This window comes from Miniopterus schreibersii (genome assembly GCF_964146895.1).
Source record: "Miniopterus schreibersii genome assembly, chromosome: 14".
Lineage (NCBI taxonomy): Eukaryota > Metazoa > Chordata > Mammalia > Chiroptera > Miniopteridae > Miniopterus > Miniopterus schreibersii.
Window position 1 is genome coordinate 33,531,978 of NC_138114.1, and position 15,313 is coordinate 33,547,290.

The 15,313-nt window shown below is 43.5% G+C and overlaps 1 protein-coding gene across 2 annotated transcripts in view; it reads right to left on the bottom strand.

Moving 5' to 3' along the window:
• Positions 1 to 14,669, bottom strand: part of HTR7 (5-hydroxytryptamine receptor 7) — a 65,802-nt gene extending 51,133 nt beyond the window's left edge. For both annotated transcript variants that reach the window (XM_081158474.1, XM_081158475.1), the window contains exon 1: positions 13,997 to 14,669. In XM_081158474.1, coding sequence (XP_081014600.1) covers positions 13,997 to 14,535 — 539 coding nt within the window. In that variant the 5' untranslated portion in view covers positions 14,536 to 14,669. The remainder of the gene's footprint in view (positions 1 to 13,996) is intronic.
• Between the last annotated feature and the right edge of the window lie 644 nt (positions 14,670 to 15,313).

A 15,313-nucleotide genomic window follows, 5' to 3' on the forward strand; every position in this document is an offset into this window, starting at 1 on the left:
ATGTATATGTCACCTCCTCCGAAAGGCCTTCCATGATCTCCCACTCTAACACACTGCTCCATTTTCATTCTCCTTGTGGCACTTATTACTAATGAATTCGTGTGTGTGTGTGTGTCTGTAGATCTGTGCACTTTAATTTCTCTGTTTCTTGCTTGTTTCTTCTTACTGGAATATGAGATTCAAGAGAGAAAAGGCCTCATTCACCTTGTTTAGGATATTAAGGGTAACCAATGAAGGTTAAATAATCAATAGATATTGAAGAAGTAAACAGATAACCCCCCTATGACTCCCATAATAAGGCAATTTTGATATGTTAAGAAGTTGCTAATAAAGGACTATCACCTTTGTGACACAGAAAGGAAGCCAGAGTGGTAGGTGCCTGCAGTATCCAGAAAACTATCATGGATGAAACTGCAAGGCAATCTCTTTGTCAAAATGGAAGAATTTTCAAAGACGTTTATTGAGATTATCAGAGATTATTTTTCAAACCAAACATACAGAATGTACATTTCCCTAAAATAAAATTCTGAAATATTCAGGCAGCTGAATCAGATTGATTATACATGGATTAGAGTATGTCATTTAAGTCTCCCCATGTTTAACCACAAATACTGATATCTCCCTTTAGGTGGATTGTTCCACCCAATGTTCCAAATGAAAGAACCATTTCGAAGGAAGAGAGCTGTCCAGCTGCATCTCTGAATGAGTGGGAAATACCAGAATGCCCAGAAACATAGGATGCTTAGAAATCTCAGTAGCACAGAGGCCATGATGAAAGCAAGACTGCAAACCACCTAAGTGGGCAAAGATCAACCTCTCCAAATAGAGGCACTGGAGATGTCCCCCCAAAGGTCCACAGCTGCTCAGCCGCCAGAGGTTGGCATCCTGTACTCCAACGCACACCACCAGAAGAGTGGGCACGGAGGTCTGACCTGGGAGCCATCATTTTGCAGCAGTCCTTAACAAGAATTCTTCGAGCAAGGCTGTTAAAAAACAGACCACAGAGTACCTGGGTTTTTATTGATGGAAGTGCTCAAATAACCCGTTTGCAGCCAGAAGCTAAATGACTCATAAACTCCTTCAAGAAAGGTCATATCACACAGGGACTGATTGCAAAGCAATTTGTATAACCTAACTTTTTAAAGATGCAAGTTTTCTGATATAGAAATAAAATAATTTATACTCAATAGGTTATCTCTTGAACACAGGGCTAATGTCTTTATTCACTCTTTGTATCCCCACAGTACTTATATATCTAGTAGAAAAATAACAATTTGCTTATTAAATAAATCCCCCCCCCCTCTCTCACACACACACACACACACACACACACACACACACACACCCCTGGCCTCTCTGTTAGGGTTCAATGCTCGGATCCTATCTTAAACCTATGAAGTAGTGGATCCTGATATTTCATAATGACTTCACCTCAACCCTAACCCAAAAGCTAACAGATGGGTTGGAGTGGGGGGTGCCCTGGGTCAACATTGGAGGTGAGTGCTAGGAAGAAAAAAATGCAAGGAGTTATAAAACTTTAAGATAGTCTAGGGACTCCAGGAATACTTTCATGAGACAATAACATCTAATCAAGGACCTGTCCGAAGAGTGATAAAAATTAAACAGTCAAGGAGGTAGAAAAGTGTGCTGGGGGTGAAAAGGCTCAGGCAACAAAAGGACTTGAGAAGGCCCTGAAAGTCAAAATGTCAAAAACCTGAAAGACCACTTGAGTTTCCAGAATAGAGGGGGTGGGAATGGAGGCACAGGGGAGGGAGATAGATAATTGGTAGGTTGATTGATAGATGATAGATGATGATAGATAGATGACAGATAGATGATAGATAGATGATAGATAGATGATAGATAGATAAATAGATAGATAGATAGATAGATAGATGATAGATAGATGATAGATAGATAGATAGATAGATAGATAGATAGATAGATAGATGATAGAGATAGATGATAGATAGATAGATGATAGAGAGATAGAGAGAGAGAGACAGAGACAGAGAGAGAGACAGAGAGAGAGAGACAGAATTGAATCAAATCGTGGGGAGAAGTCAGCAAACTCTAGCAGGTCAAATCTGGCCGTTGCCTGTTTCTATATAGCCCCCCAGCTAAAAATGGATTTTATGCCCTGGCCAGGTGGCTCAGTTGGTTGGAGAATCATCCTGTACACCAGGAGGTTGTGGGTTCGATCACCAGTCAGGGCCCTATTGGTTGTTCATATCACTCTTTCTTTCTTTCTTTCTCTCTCTCTCCTCTCCCTGCCCCCTTCCTCTCTCTCTAAGATCAATAAAAACATATTCTTGGGTGAAGACTGAAAAAAAAAAGAATGGATTTTATATTTTAAAACAGTTCAAAAATCAAAAATAATAATTAATGACATGAAAATTATATGAAATTAAGTTTCAGTATTCACAAATAAAGTTTTATTAGAGCACAGCCATGCCCATAACTTCACATATTGTCTAGGCTGCTTTCAGGTTGCAATGGCAGAGGTGAGTAGCTACAACAGATATCATAGATCCCACAAGCCTAAAATATTTACATTCTTGTCCTTTACAGATAAAACTTTGCCAATCCCCAATCCAGTGAAATAGGCAAAGTCAGATTATACAATTTTCTAGTTCAATAAAAAATGAAGGATCTTATCCCAAGAGCAGAGAGATTAACCCACTAAAAAGTTTGAAGCAGGAGAACCACAATCCAGTAGTGCCCAAACTTGTCTGCATATTGGACTAATTTAGGGAGCTTCCAAAACACGGATGCCTGAGTCCCAGCCCCAGCTGCATTAGTTGGGCTTGTATATGGCCTGGGTATGGGCCACACCTCTGAAGATTCCTAGGTGATTCTAATATGCAGGTAAGTTTGGGAACCATAGATAAAATCACATTTACATTTTTAAAAGATCCCCCTAACTCAGGGGTCCTACCGCTGGCTACACATTAGAATCACCTGGGGGATATTTTCAAACATACTGAGGCCCAAGCCCACCCAGACCAGTTAAATCAGGATCTCGAGAGGTGGGCTCCAAGCATTGGTCTTTTTTTTTTAACTGCCCAGGTGATTCTAATGTGCAGGTAGGATTACATACTCTGCATTAACATGGGTAGGGCAGTTACAGGGAGACCCCCAGGAAGCTACTCTGAATGGTCCAAACAAAAGATGACAGGGGCTGCTGGTGCTGGGAACCCGGGGAGAAAGTAAGTGGAGGGACAATCAGCAGGACTTGGGGATTGGCTGGTGAGAGTGAGGGGCTGGGTGGGAAGTTTCAAAGATGATATCCAAACGGTTAGCAATGCAACCGTGTGCAGACTGATGTTTACTGGGATGGGGACCTTGGAAGAGGAAAATGTTTGGGAGCTAAGTACAGTAGCTCTGTTTTGAAATATTGTTTAAAAGGAGGGTGCCTATGATGGACTTAGTGAGATTAAGACTGTAGGGGAGGCTGAAATCAAATTATAAAGGGCCTCGAATGCTATCTTCTAACACTCTTCTCATGCAGCAGACAACGGCTGCAATGATGTAGGAGGGCACACGTGGGCTTCTGATTCAGATGCCGTTCCTGTCACATACAGTGTGTGCATTTCCTCAGTTTCCTCATCTACAACATGGGATTAAAAATAGTCATACTCTTGTCTTGTTTACCTTCATCCAGCAAGACACTCAATGACAGACACCCAATAAATAGTCGTACAGGAGGGTTAGGAAGATTAAAGAAGATACCACATGTAAAGTCTCTGGGAATTTATATAGCACAAAAAGCCCTCAAAAATGACAGCTGTTATTCCTGAAGGGTTTCCAAAGGAGAATGGCACAGTGACTCCCTTACAGTGATGTTTCAGGAAGTGTATGTGGCCATCCGTGGGAAAGATGAGCGAGTGAGGTAAGAAATCGGCCCTGAGGTTCAGCAGTTGGGGTTGAGTTCAGCTGCCTGTGACAGATAACATAATGGTGTATGTTCATCAGTTAGTAAGAAGTCAGGGTTCCAGCAATCCTTGTGGCGTCCACAATCCCCAGGAACCCCCAAGCGTGGCCCTGGTTGTACATCTTGACCAAGATGACAGCCAGAGCTCCAGCCACCATGCTCACATTCCAGGCAACAAGACGGAGGAAAAGAGGAAGGGGCACACACCAACTGTCTTGAGAAGGAAATTTCCAAGAAGCCAAAACACAATACAGATTCTACTAACATCTCTTGGATCTCTTGGGTCAAAATTTATTCACATGGCCACACCTAGCTGCAGGGGACACTAGGAAACATACTATTTATTCTGGGCCGCCCTAGTCCCAGGTACAAACAGGAATTCCTATAACTAAGGGGGAAGGGGAGGGTGGGGTTGGATAGCAGCCTGCATCATCTGCACAGGGTGAAGCCTCACGGACCTGGGCTTCTCCCATGCCGTGACGTCCCTTGGAATGCCATCCTGCCCCGTGTAAGTGCACTCGCGGCCTGATTCACGGCCTCCAGGCTCTCAGCATCTGCTGCTCCCCTCACCTGGAAGCTCTGCCGCCTTTTCATCACCTGTCTACTTCAACATGTCTTTTAAGACCTAAGTCAGGGTCACCTCCTTCATCGTGACCCATATCAAAACTTTTACTGTTTTCCTTACATATATACGTGTATACACAAATACATGGCACTTGAATAGGCTTTGAACACAGGTTCCACCCATACACACTGTGTCCTCGCATAAGTTGCTTCCTGCTCCAGTTCCTCCTACGTCAAGTGGGGATAAAAAAGCCCACCTCACAGGCTATAGGAAGGATCAGAGGAGATTTAAATATGTGGAGAGTGATCTGTGAACCATAAAGCGCTAAACATCTACTAGCTGCTAGCATTTCGACCCCGGGTGCTACTTCCTGTTAAGGAACATAAGAAACAAAAGTAGTTTGTGGGAAATGCTACCTCACCAAAGGACAGAGCAGAAGACCTGTTTCTTCCCCCCCCCCACCCCCCCGACCTCCCCATCGCGAAGTGAGAAGAGGATTCTTTCAACTCTTAAAGTGTATCTACAAGCTGAAAATTAATTTTAGAGATGAGCAAGGATGACTTCCTTCAAAGAGAAAGGCGACCCAGAGAAGCCAGAATGCCCCTGCTCTGCTGATCACAGTGGAATTAAAGCCAAGAGCAGAGCTCAGATCATCGAAGCAAATGAGTCATCGAACCTGGCGAGGGAGCAAGGCTTCGGCCAGACACCAGTCAGAACTGAAGATTATGGCTCTTGCGAATAAGCCAGATGAGTTCCTGTAACCGTGAAGAACACAACGCTGACCCCTGTCCCCACACATGAAGCTAAAACCGAATGGCTGCTGAGAGCATTAAAGCAGTAACTGCGTCTGCTCGGATTAATCAGACCTCTCTCATGCACATCCGAATGCACCTCACGAGATGTCAGCAAATAAATACTCTTGTCCCTTTTATTATAAAACGAAATACATATGCAGAAAAGTGCCTGAAACATGTATGCATAGTCAGCAGTAATTTTAAAAGTTAACACTCATGCAACTATCACCACAGTTAAGAGCTAAAGCGTTACACGGACTCGGAAGCACGCCTCTCTGATCACAGCCCTCTCCCTCCCGCCGAGAAGGAATCACTATCCTCATTCTCACGATATAGATTTCCTTCCTTTTCTTTATATTTTCAGTTATATGTGTCTCTAAACGATGTTGTCTGTTTTAAATTTTTACATGAATAGAAGCACATGATGTGTTCTTTTGTTCTCTTTGCTTCTTCTGTTCAGTATTATGTTTGTGAACTGAAATATTTATGGGTGAAATGACATGATGTCTGAAATCTGATTTAAAATACGGCAGAGGGAGGAGCTGCAAAGTATACATTGAATAGATTGGCCATAAACTAATTATTGTTAAAGCTAGGTTATGGATACAGTAGGCTGTTTATAATATATTCTTGACTTATTTTTTTCCTTTTTTAAATTGACTTGAGAGATGAAGGAAGAGGGAGAGAAAACCACCGATCGGTTGCCTCCTGTATGCGCCCTGGCCAGGGACTGAACCGCGACCTGGGCATGTGCCCTGACGAGGAATCGAACCAGCCATCTCTTGGTGTACGGGATGATACTCCAACCAACTGAGCCACACTAGCCAGGGCTATACTCTTGACTTTTAAATGTATTTCAAAATTTTTATACTAAAAAATTGTTTATATTGCTTTGTGAGATTTGTTTTAGCTACAATTTGTTCGTTTTTGTTGCTTTAGCAGGGGTGGGGAAACTTTTTTCTGCCAAGGGCCATTTGGATATTTATAACATCAGTCAAGGGCCATAAAAAATTATTGTTGCTATGAAAAAAGCTCCTAGATTTATTAAATTTCTAATCCTGCCTGCAGTTGCCTGGTAGATCCAGACCAAATGATTTTGTGGGCCTTCTACTGCCCGCAGGCCACACGTTCCCCATCCCTGCTTTATAGTAGCAATTCTCTAATTAAGGTGCCCAAACCAAGAGCATCAGAATCATCCAGGAATTTGTCTGAAATGCAAACTATTAGGCTCCACCCCAAATTTACTAAATTGGAAACTCTTGGGGTGGCACCCAATAATCTGTGTTTTAGTGAGCTCTCTGGATAGTTCTGATGCGCACTCAAGTTTGACAACCCCTGCTGAGTAGTATTCTATTGTGTGACTGTACCACAATATATTTATCTATTTTACTATTGATATATATATGTATTTTTTCAAGTTTGAGACTCTTGTCACAAAGAGTCTCTCTGATATATACCTAGCGGTAAAATAACAGAATCATAGGGTGTATCTTCAATATGGCACAATAATGCGAACTATTTTCACAGTGGTTTACCAATTCACAATTCCACTAGCAACGTCTGAAAGTTCCCTTTGCTCTCCATCCGTGCCAATACTTGGTATTTTTCAGACATCTTAATTATTGCCATTCTAGAGGGTTGAACACTTTTAAGCTTTCCAACTTGGGATCAAAAAACATATATTAGGGAATAGAACTCAAGACATAAAGTCCTAGTTTTGCAAATATATTAGTTGGTGAGTTTGCATGGAATGAGCCTGATGTAGGAAAGTTGGCATGATAGCAAAACTAAAAAAGGTCAACATGACAATACTATGGAATATAGTACAAAATATTGTTGGGGAGTAAGATGGGAACAAATCAGGGACCTTCTAGATGTGCTAAAGAGTTTTAATCTTATTCCAAGGGAAATGAAAAGCCAATGAACGGTTTTAAGCAGGAAATTTACATGATTATACTTCTATATTTGTACATATTTAAAATATTTCAGGCCCGCATCTACTTCTAGCTTTGATAGGGCTGCTTGATGCTTCAGACCAATGCTTCTGATGAAAACAACTAGAAAAGCTAGACAAAGGACACACACACACACACACACACACTCTGAAAGGCATGATAGAGTTGTTGAGATAACCAGGAGAAGAGAAGACAAAATCCTGAAAAAGAGAGAACCACAGAGACACAAGCCTAAATTCTGCAGTCACTGTTTCCCATGGGACATTTTCCAAAACTCTATCAAAAACTTTCAAAACTGAAGCCCAGTGAAAACTGCAAAATGGAAAGGTGAGGGGTTAAGGGGCAGAAGATCCAGGGAAAGTGTGTCAGCAGAGTTGCTATTAAGAGGCAAAAATACCAGAAGAAATTTTGGTAGTCTCTTGAGGACAGAAAGACAAAAATTAGAGACCTGAGTGGCCAAAATCCCAGTAAGAACAGAAAACTAAGCCCAACACTTAGCTGGTATCCCCCTACACACATCTGCTGAATTCTGAAGCTGTACAGGGCAGGAGGCTAAGAAGCCACGGAGAAAGCTCCCAAAAAGCTTTCAGTAGGAATTTTGACAGTCTCACAGTGCGGAGAAGAGAAAAACTAAGAGTTCTGAACTAACCAGGGCGAGAAGTCATCGAGAACACCCATGCTCGTAGCTAAAATCCCAAGAAGGCTACACCCTACAAAGAGGTATCAGCCGGTGGCAGACAGAGCTTTATCAAAACTGAAACACAGAGGTCAGCTCAGTTCCTAATTGGATTACAATAATCAGTCCCCCAATATGCATGCCTAGCAGCTATTTTCTCTGGAGGAAAATAACATTATCTACAACATCTACAATTTTTCATACAAAATGTTGAGTATATAATAAAAACTTACCAGGTATGCCAAGACACCAACCCAAAACCCTGAGGAGGGAAGAAAAACAGATCACACACAAAGAAACCACAAGTGATTCAGATATTGGAGTAGAAAAAGAGTTTAACTATGATTAATAGACCCAAAAATATCGTAACAAAGTGGAGAAACTAAATAAAAAGGCAGAGAATTTCATCAAAGAATTAGAATCAATAAACAGGATCAGATGCAAAAAAAGGGTCAAATAAAATTTCTAGGACTGTAAAATTAAGAACTCAATAAGACTGAAAAGCAGATTAGATATAACAGAAGAGATAATAAATTGGAAGGCAGGTCAAAAATTTTTCAAAACTGAAGTCCAGTAAAAATTGCAAAATGGAAAATGAGTGTAAGAGATATGTAATCAAGGAAAAAGGTTTAAATTACATAAATTTAAAGACAGAAGAATAAAGAATGGGACAGTATAAGTATTTAAAGAGATAATAGCAAATTCATTAGAGACATCAATGTACAAATACAAAAATTACTAAGAACCCCTGCAGGGCTGACAGAACAAAAAAAACCAATAATGCCAGACTTAGGGACATCAAAGAAAAGCTGATAAAAAACAACAACTAAAGATAAAGAGAAAGTCCTAAAAGCAGCCAGAGGAAAAAAGACACATTCCCTTCAAAGGAGTAATAATAATGTTTATTAATGGTTGATTTTTCAATAGAAATGATGGAAGTCTAAAGACAGTGGAATAATGTTTTAAAGTGCTAAAAAACTCTCAAATATAGAATTCCATACTCAGAGAAAGTATCATTCAAAAATGATGGCAAATTTAACTCATTTTCAGACAAGTAAAAACAGATTTGTCACCAGCAGTCACTTTTTTAAAATGCTAACGAAAGTCTCATTGGGCAGGAGAAAATAATCCCAGATGAAAACATGGTAATGTAGAAAAAAATAAAGAGCAATGGAAAAGGTAAACATTGTGGGTAAATAAAAATGAATACTGATTTTTAAAACAACAATAAAGCCCGGCTAGCATGGCTCAGTGGTTGAGCATCTACCCATGAACCAAGAGGTCACCAGTTCAATTCCCAGTCAGGGCACATGCCCGGGTTCTGTGGTTGATCCCCAGTAGGGGGCATGCAGAAGGCAGCCAATGGATGTTTCTATCTCTCTATCCCTCTCCCTTACTCTAAAAATCAATAAAAACGTATTTTAAAAAATTTTTTAAAGACAATAAAAATAACACCTAATAGGTTTTTAAAATATGTAGATTAAAATGTATGACAAAGATAACACAAATGGTGTGAGGGGGGTAAACAAAATTAAAATACAATAAAGTACCTTATTACCCAGTATTATATTTACCCAAAAGAAGTGAAAACATGTCCACAAAATGACTTGTCCACAAATAAATATTTATAGAATCACTATTAGTAATGTCCTGAAACTGGAAACAGTTCAAACATCCATCTATAGATGAACTCATAAACAAATTAAATGGACTACCACTCAGCAAAGAAAAAAAAATAAAATACTGACAGGGTAAAATCTATGAATGAATCACACAGACATTATATTGAGCAAAAGAAACCAGATTTACGAGTACATAATATACAATTCCATTTATATAAGGTTCTGACCAAGCAAATCGAATTTATGATGCTAAAAATCAGGACAATGGTTATTTTTGGGAGTATTAGAAACTGGGAAAGGGCAGGAGAGGACTTCTGGAAGGTTGGTAATGTTCAATTTTTTATATAATTGCAGATTACATGGATGTATTTCAAAAAAAGTTTAAAAATATATTTCAGACATACAGAAAAATTATACAAAGAATAATAAGACTGTAGGAACCACCAAGATTAAGAAAAGAAACATTACCAATATAGTGATATGTGTGCTCCTTTGTGACTGCACCTCCACCCACTCTCCCGAACTTGGTGCTCTCCATTCCTCTGCATGATTTTGTACTTTTATTCTTATAAAGGCTTGTCTAAACAATATGTAGAACTGTTTTTGCATGTTTTTAAACTGTACATAAAAGGTAATTTGATTTCTATTTTTAAAAGAGCATCCTACCAGAAACACCAATCAGAAAGAATATATGCACCCCTATGTTCAGCAGCGTTATTTTCAATAGCTAAGATCTGAAAAACAGCTCAAGTGCCCATCAGTAGATGAATGGATTAAAAAATTGTGGTACATTTACTCAGTGGAATACTATACAGATGTAAAAAAGGATCTCTTACCCTTTGAGACAGCACAGAGGGACCTGGAGAGTATTATACTAAGTGAAATAAGCCAGTCAGAGAAAGGCAATTATCACATGATCTCACTTATATGTGGAATCTAACAAAAAACAAAAACAAAACTGAAGAACAAAAAAGATCCAGATCCTGGCCAGTTTGGCTCAGTGGTTAGAGCATCAGCCTGTGGACCAAGGAGTCTCAGGTTCCATTCCTGGTTAAGGACATGTTCCTGGGTTGCAGTATCCCCACCCCGGTCAAGCACATGCGGGAGGCAACTGATCAGTGAGTCTATCTCACATCGATGTTTCTCTCCCTCTCCCTCTCTCTCTACCCGCCCCCTTTAACTCTCTCTAAAAAAAAAAAAAAAAATCAATGGAAAAAATATCTTCAGGTGAGATTTAACACACACACAAAAAAAGAGCATCCTAATGGGGGAACTGCTGAACTGTATAACTGTTGAGTGTCAAACTAATCTGAGGAGTAAGGAAATAAAGAGAGGTTGTAGGCACAGCTTAACTATGAAGTGGACAGTAAGTAACTGGAGAGAGAAGTAAGGCCAAAGAAAGAGTTCTTAAAAACAGAAGATCGAGTTTGACCTAGTTTTGAGGAAACAATGAAGACAAAGAAGAGATGAGGAATCAAGGAAGGAACAAAGTCCTCAAGAAGGTGAGAGGGGATGGGATGTGAAGGGCAGGTGGTTTGGTCTTTGCTGGGACAGGATGTCTTCTTGCTATTTATTTATTTGCTTATTTATTTTAATCCTCACCGGAGGATATTTTTTCCATTGCTTTTCAGAGAGAGTGGGGGAGAGAGAGGGAAAGAGAAGCATCAATGTGAGAGAGACACACTGATTGGTTGCCTCCTGCACACACCCCAACCGGGACCGGGGGAGGAGTGGGGGTCACTCCTGAAACCGAGGTACGTGCCCTTGGCCGGAATCGAACCTCGGATCCTTCAGCCCGAGGGCTGACACTCTAACCACTGAGCAAAGCAGGCTAGGGCTCTTCTTGCTTTTTAACTAGAAGGGAACAAACAGGGTACAGATGCAGGAAAGGTTTGTTTGGGAGTGGAAAGATAAGGGAGTTCCCATCCAATGGCTGCTACTTTTTCAATGATCATGAGTCATTATCTGAAAAAGGTGGATGTGGGAAGTGTGCAAACCTATGATGAAAAGTGGCATGAAGTTGCATTGAAAAGAGCTGGAAAAGCACCCCAGTATGGTGGGGGGTGGTTAAGAAAATCAAAGGTTCCATTAGCCAAAGATTAAATGCCCAACAGAAATCCAAACTCTCACAATACAGTGCGAGTTCAGAAGCAGTATTATCATCATTCATCTCTGATTATGCTGCACAAAGCACTGCACAACCTGTATTACCCAAAACAGAGTGAATAAATGAATGAAGATTAAGTTTCTTTCATATTTTCTTAGCACATTTTAATATCGTCAGTCATATTCTACAATGGAACTGAAGAAAGCAATCTTTACAAAAATCATTCACCTTAGATACAAATGCATTTTCCTTTTTCTCATTTTTAGTTCTGTGTGTTGTTGGAAGAAAAGCAATCTACGTCTCCCAATGTAATCAATTCTCCATATTATGTAAAGAAAGGACATGTTCATCTTCTAAAATAATTTTTAAGCAGAAATCATCAAAGGCACGATTCTTACGGGAAATGAAGAGACAGAATCTATATCCCTGTATTACCACAGTCTGTGACATCATACGGATACAGCTGATGAACAAATTAGACGCTCTTGACAAGAAGGATTAACCACTTCTCTATATTCAAGATGCTCCTGCTGCTGGTAAGTCGCACGTGCACACTGAGGGAAGATAACCTTTAGCTCGCGTACGGGAATCTCAGGGTGGTCCCAGCCAAACCGAAATGTGCCCAGAAGAACAGAAGCACTGGATGTCTTAGGAGACAAATTAGCACAGTGTGTTACCATTTATCAATGATAACACAGTGTGCTAATGAAAAAAAAAAGATTATAAATGCATTACTTACAGCATAAATTGTTCCTGTTTTACTACATACACTAAGTTCCATTTAAAAGGACTCCATTCATGAAAGCAGCACTGTTTTGGTTGGCTGAACAGTCAGATTTTTGCGCTTATAATTCATGTTTATACTTACTATATATATTGAGTGCGCTTTCCTAGTTCCTGTTGCCACAACCAGACTGTAAATGCATATGTTTTTTACATTCTTAGCGACAGTAATTCAGAACTTCAGCTGTCAAGTTTGAAGCTAATATTCTCATATATGCATTTCATCTTGTACTATTAAAAATAATTCCTTGTTTGCTGTCAGAAGCTCCTAACATAATATATAAAACGGGAAGACCCATTTTTAAAAAAATAATCTAGCTGTTTAAATACAGCTACAATGTATTTTTTTACCCTTGAAAATATCCCCTTTACTATCATTCTCTTGATTCAGTTATTATAAACCCTGGCCAAGCAGGAAAATAGCAGAACATGTTAAATAGCAACAAACCACAAATAGCAGTGTTTACAAGGAAGAAAATCTCAGTTTCGTGCTAAACCATCTTTTGAGGCACTATCATTTAAAGTGTGGAGGAATCAATTATTTCTCCTATGCCAAAAGGTCCACATATTTAAAGGTTCTGCAGGTCCCCAAAGAAAATAAGCAACTATTTCTCTGTACCATTAAACACAACAGAATACCAGTCCTGTGCTGGTTTCGAAATACCAACAGAATTCTGAGTGTGAATATTAAGGCTTAATATTTCAGTTTCGAGAGAAGCAGAGAGTTGTTCCAAGGCCAGAAAGTATTAGAACCATACTTCAAGTTGTCAATTGCATAATATTTCTAGGGCCAAAGACTAGCTCCAATGCAGAATCCTGTAATCCTAGAGTTTGAAGAAATCCTGGGGATCCCCTAGTCCAATCTGATACCCAAAGCAGGATTTTTGCCCCCAGCATCCCTGACAAACGGTCAGCCTATGTTTCAACTACTCCAGTGGGGGAGTTCTCAAGAGAAGATTCCCAAGAGATAGGATGAAAGGCTAGAACCAACCATTCAGACAGAGAGTAAGGTTCCAGTCAGTAAGCCTACAGGATGCAAAGGGCGTTGTTGCCAGCACTAAAACCAGACCTCCAAGAGAATGAGATTCAGAATCAGCAATCTTAGGGGTGCAACGTTAAGACATGTAGACCCCCCCCCCAATTCTAGGACCCCCCTAGGTCTTTTCGCCGGCCTGGGGAGTAGCTCCTACCATCAGGAAAGCAAGGTGACTTTTCTCCGACTGATTTCTTAAAGTAAGAATTGACTCTTCAGAGCTCACGGCAAGCTCAGAGAGGACCAGATTCCTCCCTCCTGAAAACCAAGACAAGAGACCCCCTGGTGGAACTGCTAATGCTTGAAACACTCTTAACTTTAGTCTTAAAATCCTCAAGAGTAAACCAGAACATTTCGGGCTCTTCCTTGAAAGGTGAATTCAGGCTTTGCTCTCCCCGAAGTCGGCGGGTGCGGGGTTGGTGTGGGGGGTGGTGCTACGCGCAGCCCTCCGTCCCGCCGCGAAGTCTGGCTCACCCGCCCGGGGAAGGCGAGCGCGCCGGCCCCGGGACGGGGCGGCCGGCCCTTACCTGTCGATGCTGATCACGCACAGGGTCATGATTGAGGCCGTGCAGCACATGACGTCCATGGCGATGAAGACGTTGCAGAAGAAGTGGCCAAAGATCCACTTGCCCCCGATCAGGTCTGTGACGCTGACAAAGGGCATGACCGCCACGGCCACCGAGAGGTCGGCCAGCGCCAGGGACACGATCAGGTAGTTGGAGGGCTGGCGCAGCTTCTTGACGAAGCACACGGAAATCACCACCAGGCAGTTGCCCGCGATCGTCAGCAGCGTGATGAGCGTCAGGATGGAGCCGATCACAACTTTCTCCACTCTGCCGTAGTTGATCTGCTCCCCGCAGCCCGAGGCGTTGTCCGGGGGCACGTCCCAGGTGGGCACGGGGCTGGCGGTCACCTCGGGGCCCCCGCGCAGCAGGTGCGGCGCCCAGGAGCCCGCGCCCGGGCCGGCGCCGTCGGGGCTCAGGTCCGGCAGCCCCACCTCCGGCAGGAGGACGGAGCGCAGGTGCCCGTAGAGGTCCGGGCGGCCGCTGCTGTTAACGTCCATCATCCTGCCGCTGTGCGCCGCTGCCCATGGAGCCGGCGCCCCCGCCACGCGCTCGGGCTGCGGGCCCAGGGGCTTCACCTCGCCGGTTCCGCTCCGCCTGGCCCAGCCATGGGGCCCGCGCCGGCCGCTGGGGGGCGCCCGGCTCGGCCTCGCGGCTCCGCACGTCCCGGGCCCCAGCCGCTGCGGACACCGCGGGAGCGCGGCGGCGCGGGGACTCCCTGCAGGAGGCGCCTTCGGCACCCGACGGATGCCCGGGACGCGCGGGGTCTAGTGCGGGCTGACCGGGTTCGGCGCGCGGTAGCGCAGCCCGCAGCCCGCAGCCGCCGCGCGGCCAGGCGGAGAGCGGCGGGGAGGCAGCGGCAGAAGTTGCGGAGGGTGCCCCGCCCCTCGCGCCCGCCGCCGCCGCTCCCCTGCGGCAGCCGCGCCGCGTCCCCGCCGCCTCCGCCGCCGAGTCGCTGCCCTCGCCCCTCGGGTCCCCGGCACGGGCTTCCCCCGCCGGGCCGGGGCCGCCGCCTCCCCCGCGCCTCCCCCCGGCCCCGCACAGGGCGAGGGGCGGCGCTCCCCGCGCCTCCGGGGATCCCGAGCCCGCGCGCTCGCGGCCCTCCGGGGGCGGCGGGAGGCTCAGAGCCCTCCGGCAGACCCGCACCTCCTCTCCGGGGAAGCGACCCCCGGCGGGGCCCGGGGCCGGGAGCCGGCGGCCGACTCACTGCGAAATCGCGGACCCGGGAGGAGCTCTCCCCCTTGGTGAAAACCACCTTCCCGCGCCACACCAAGCAACAAA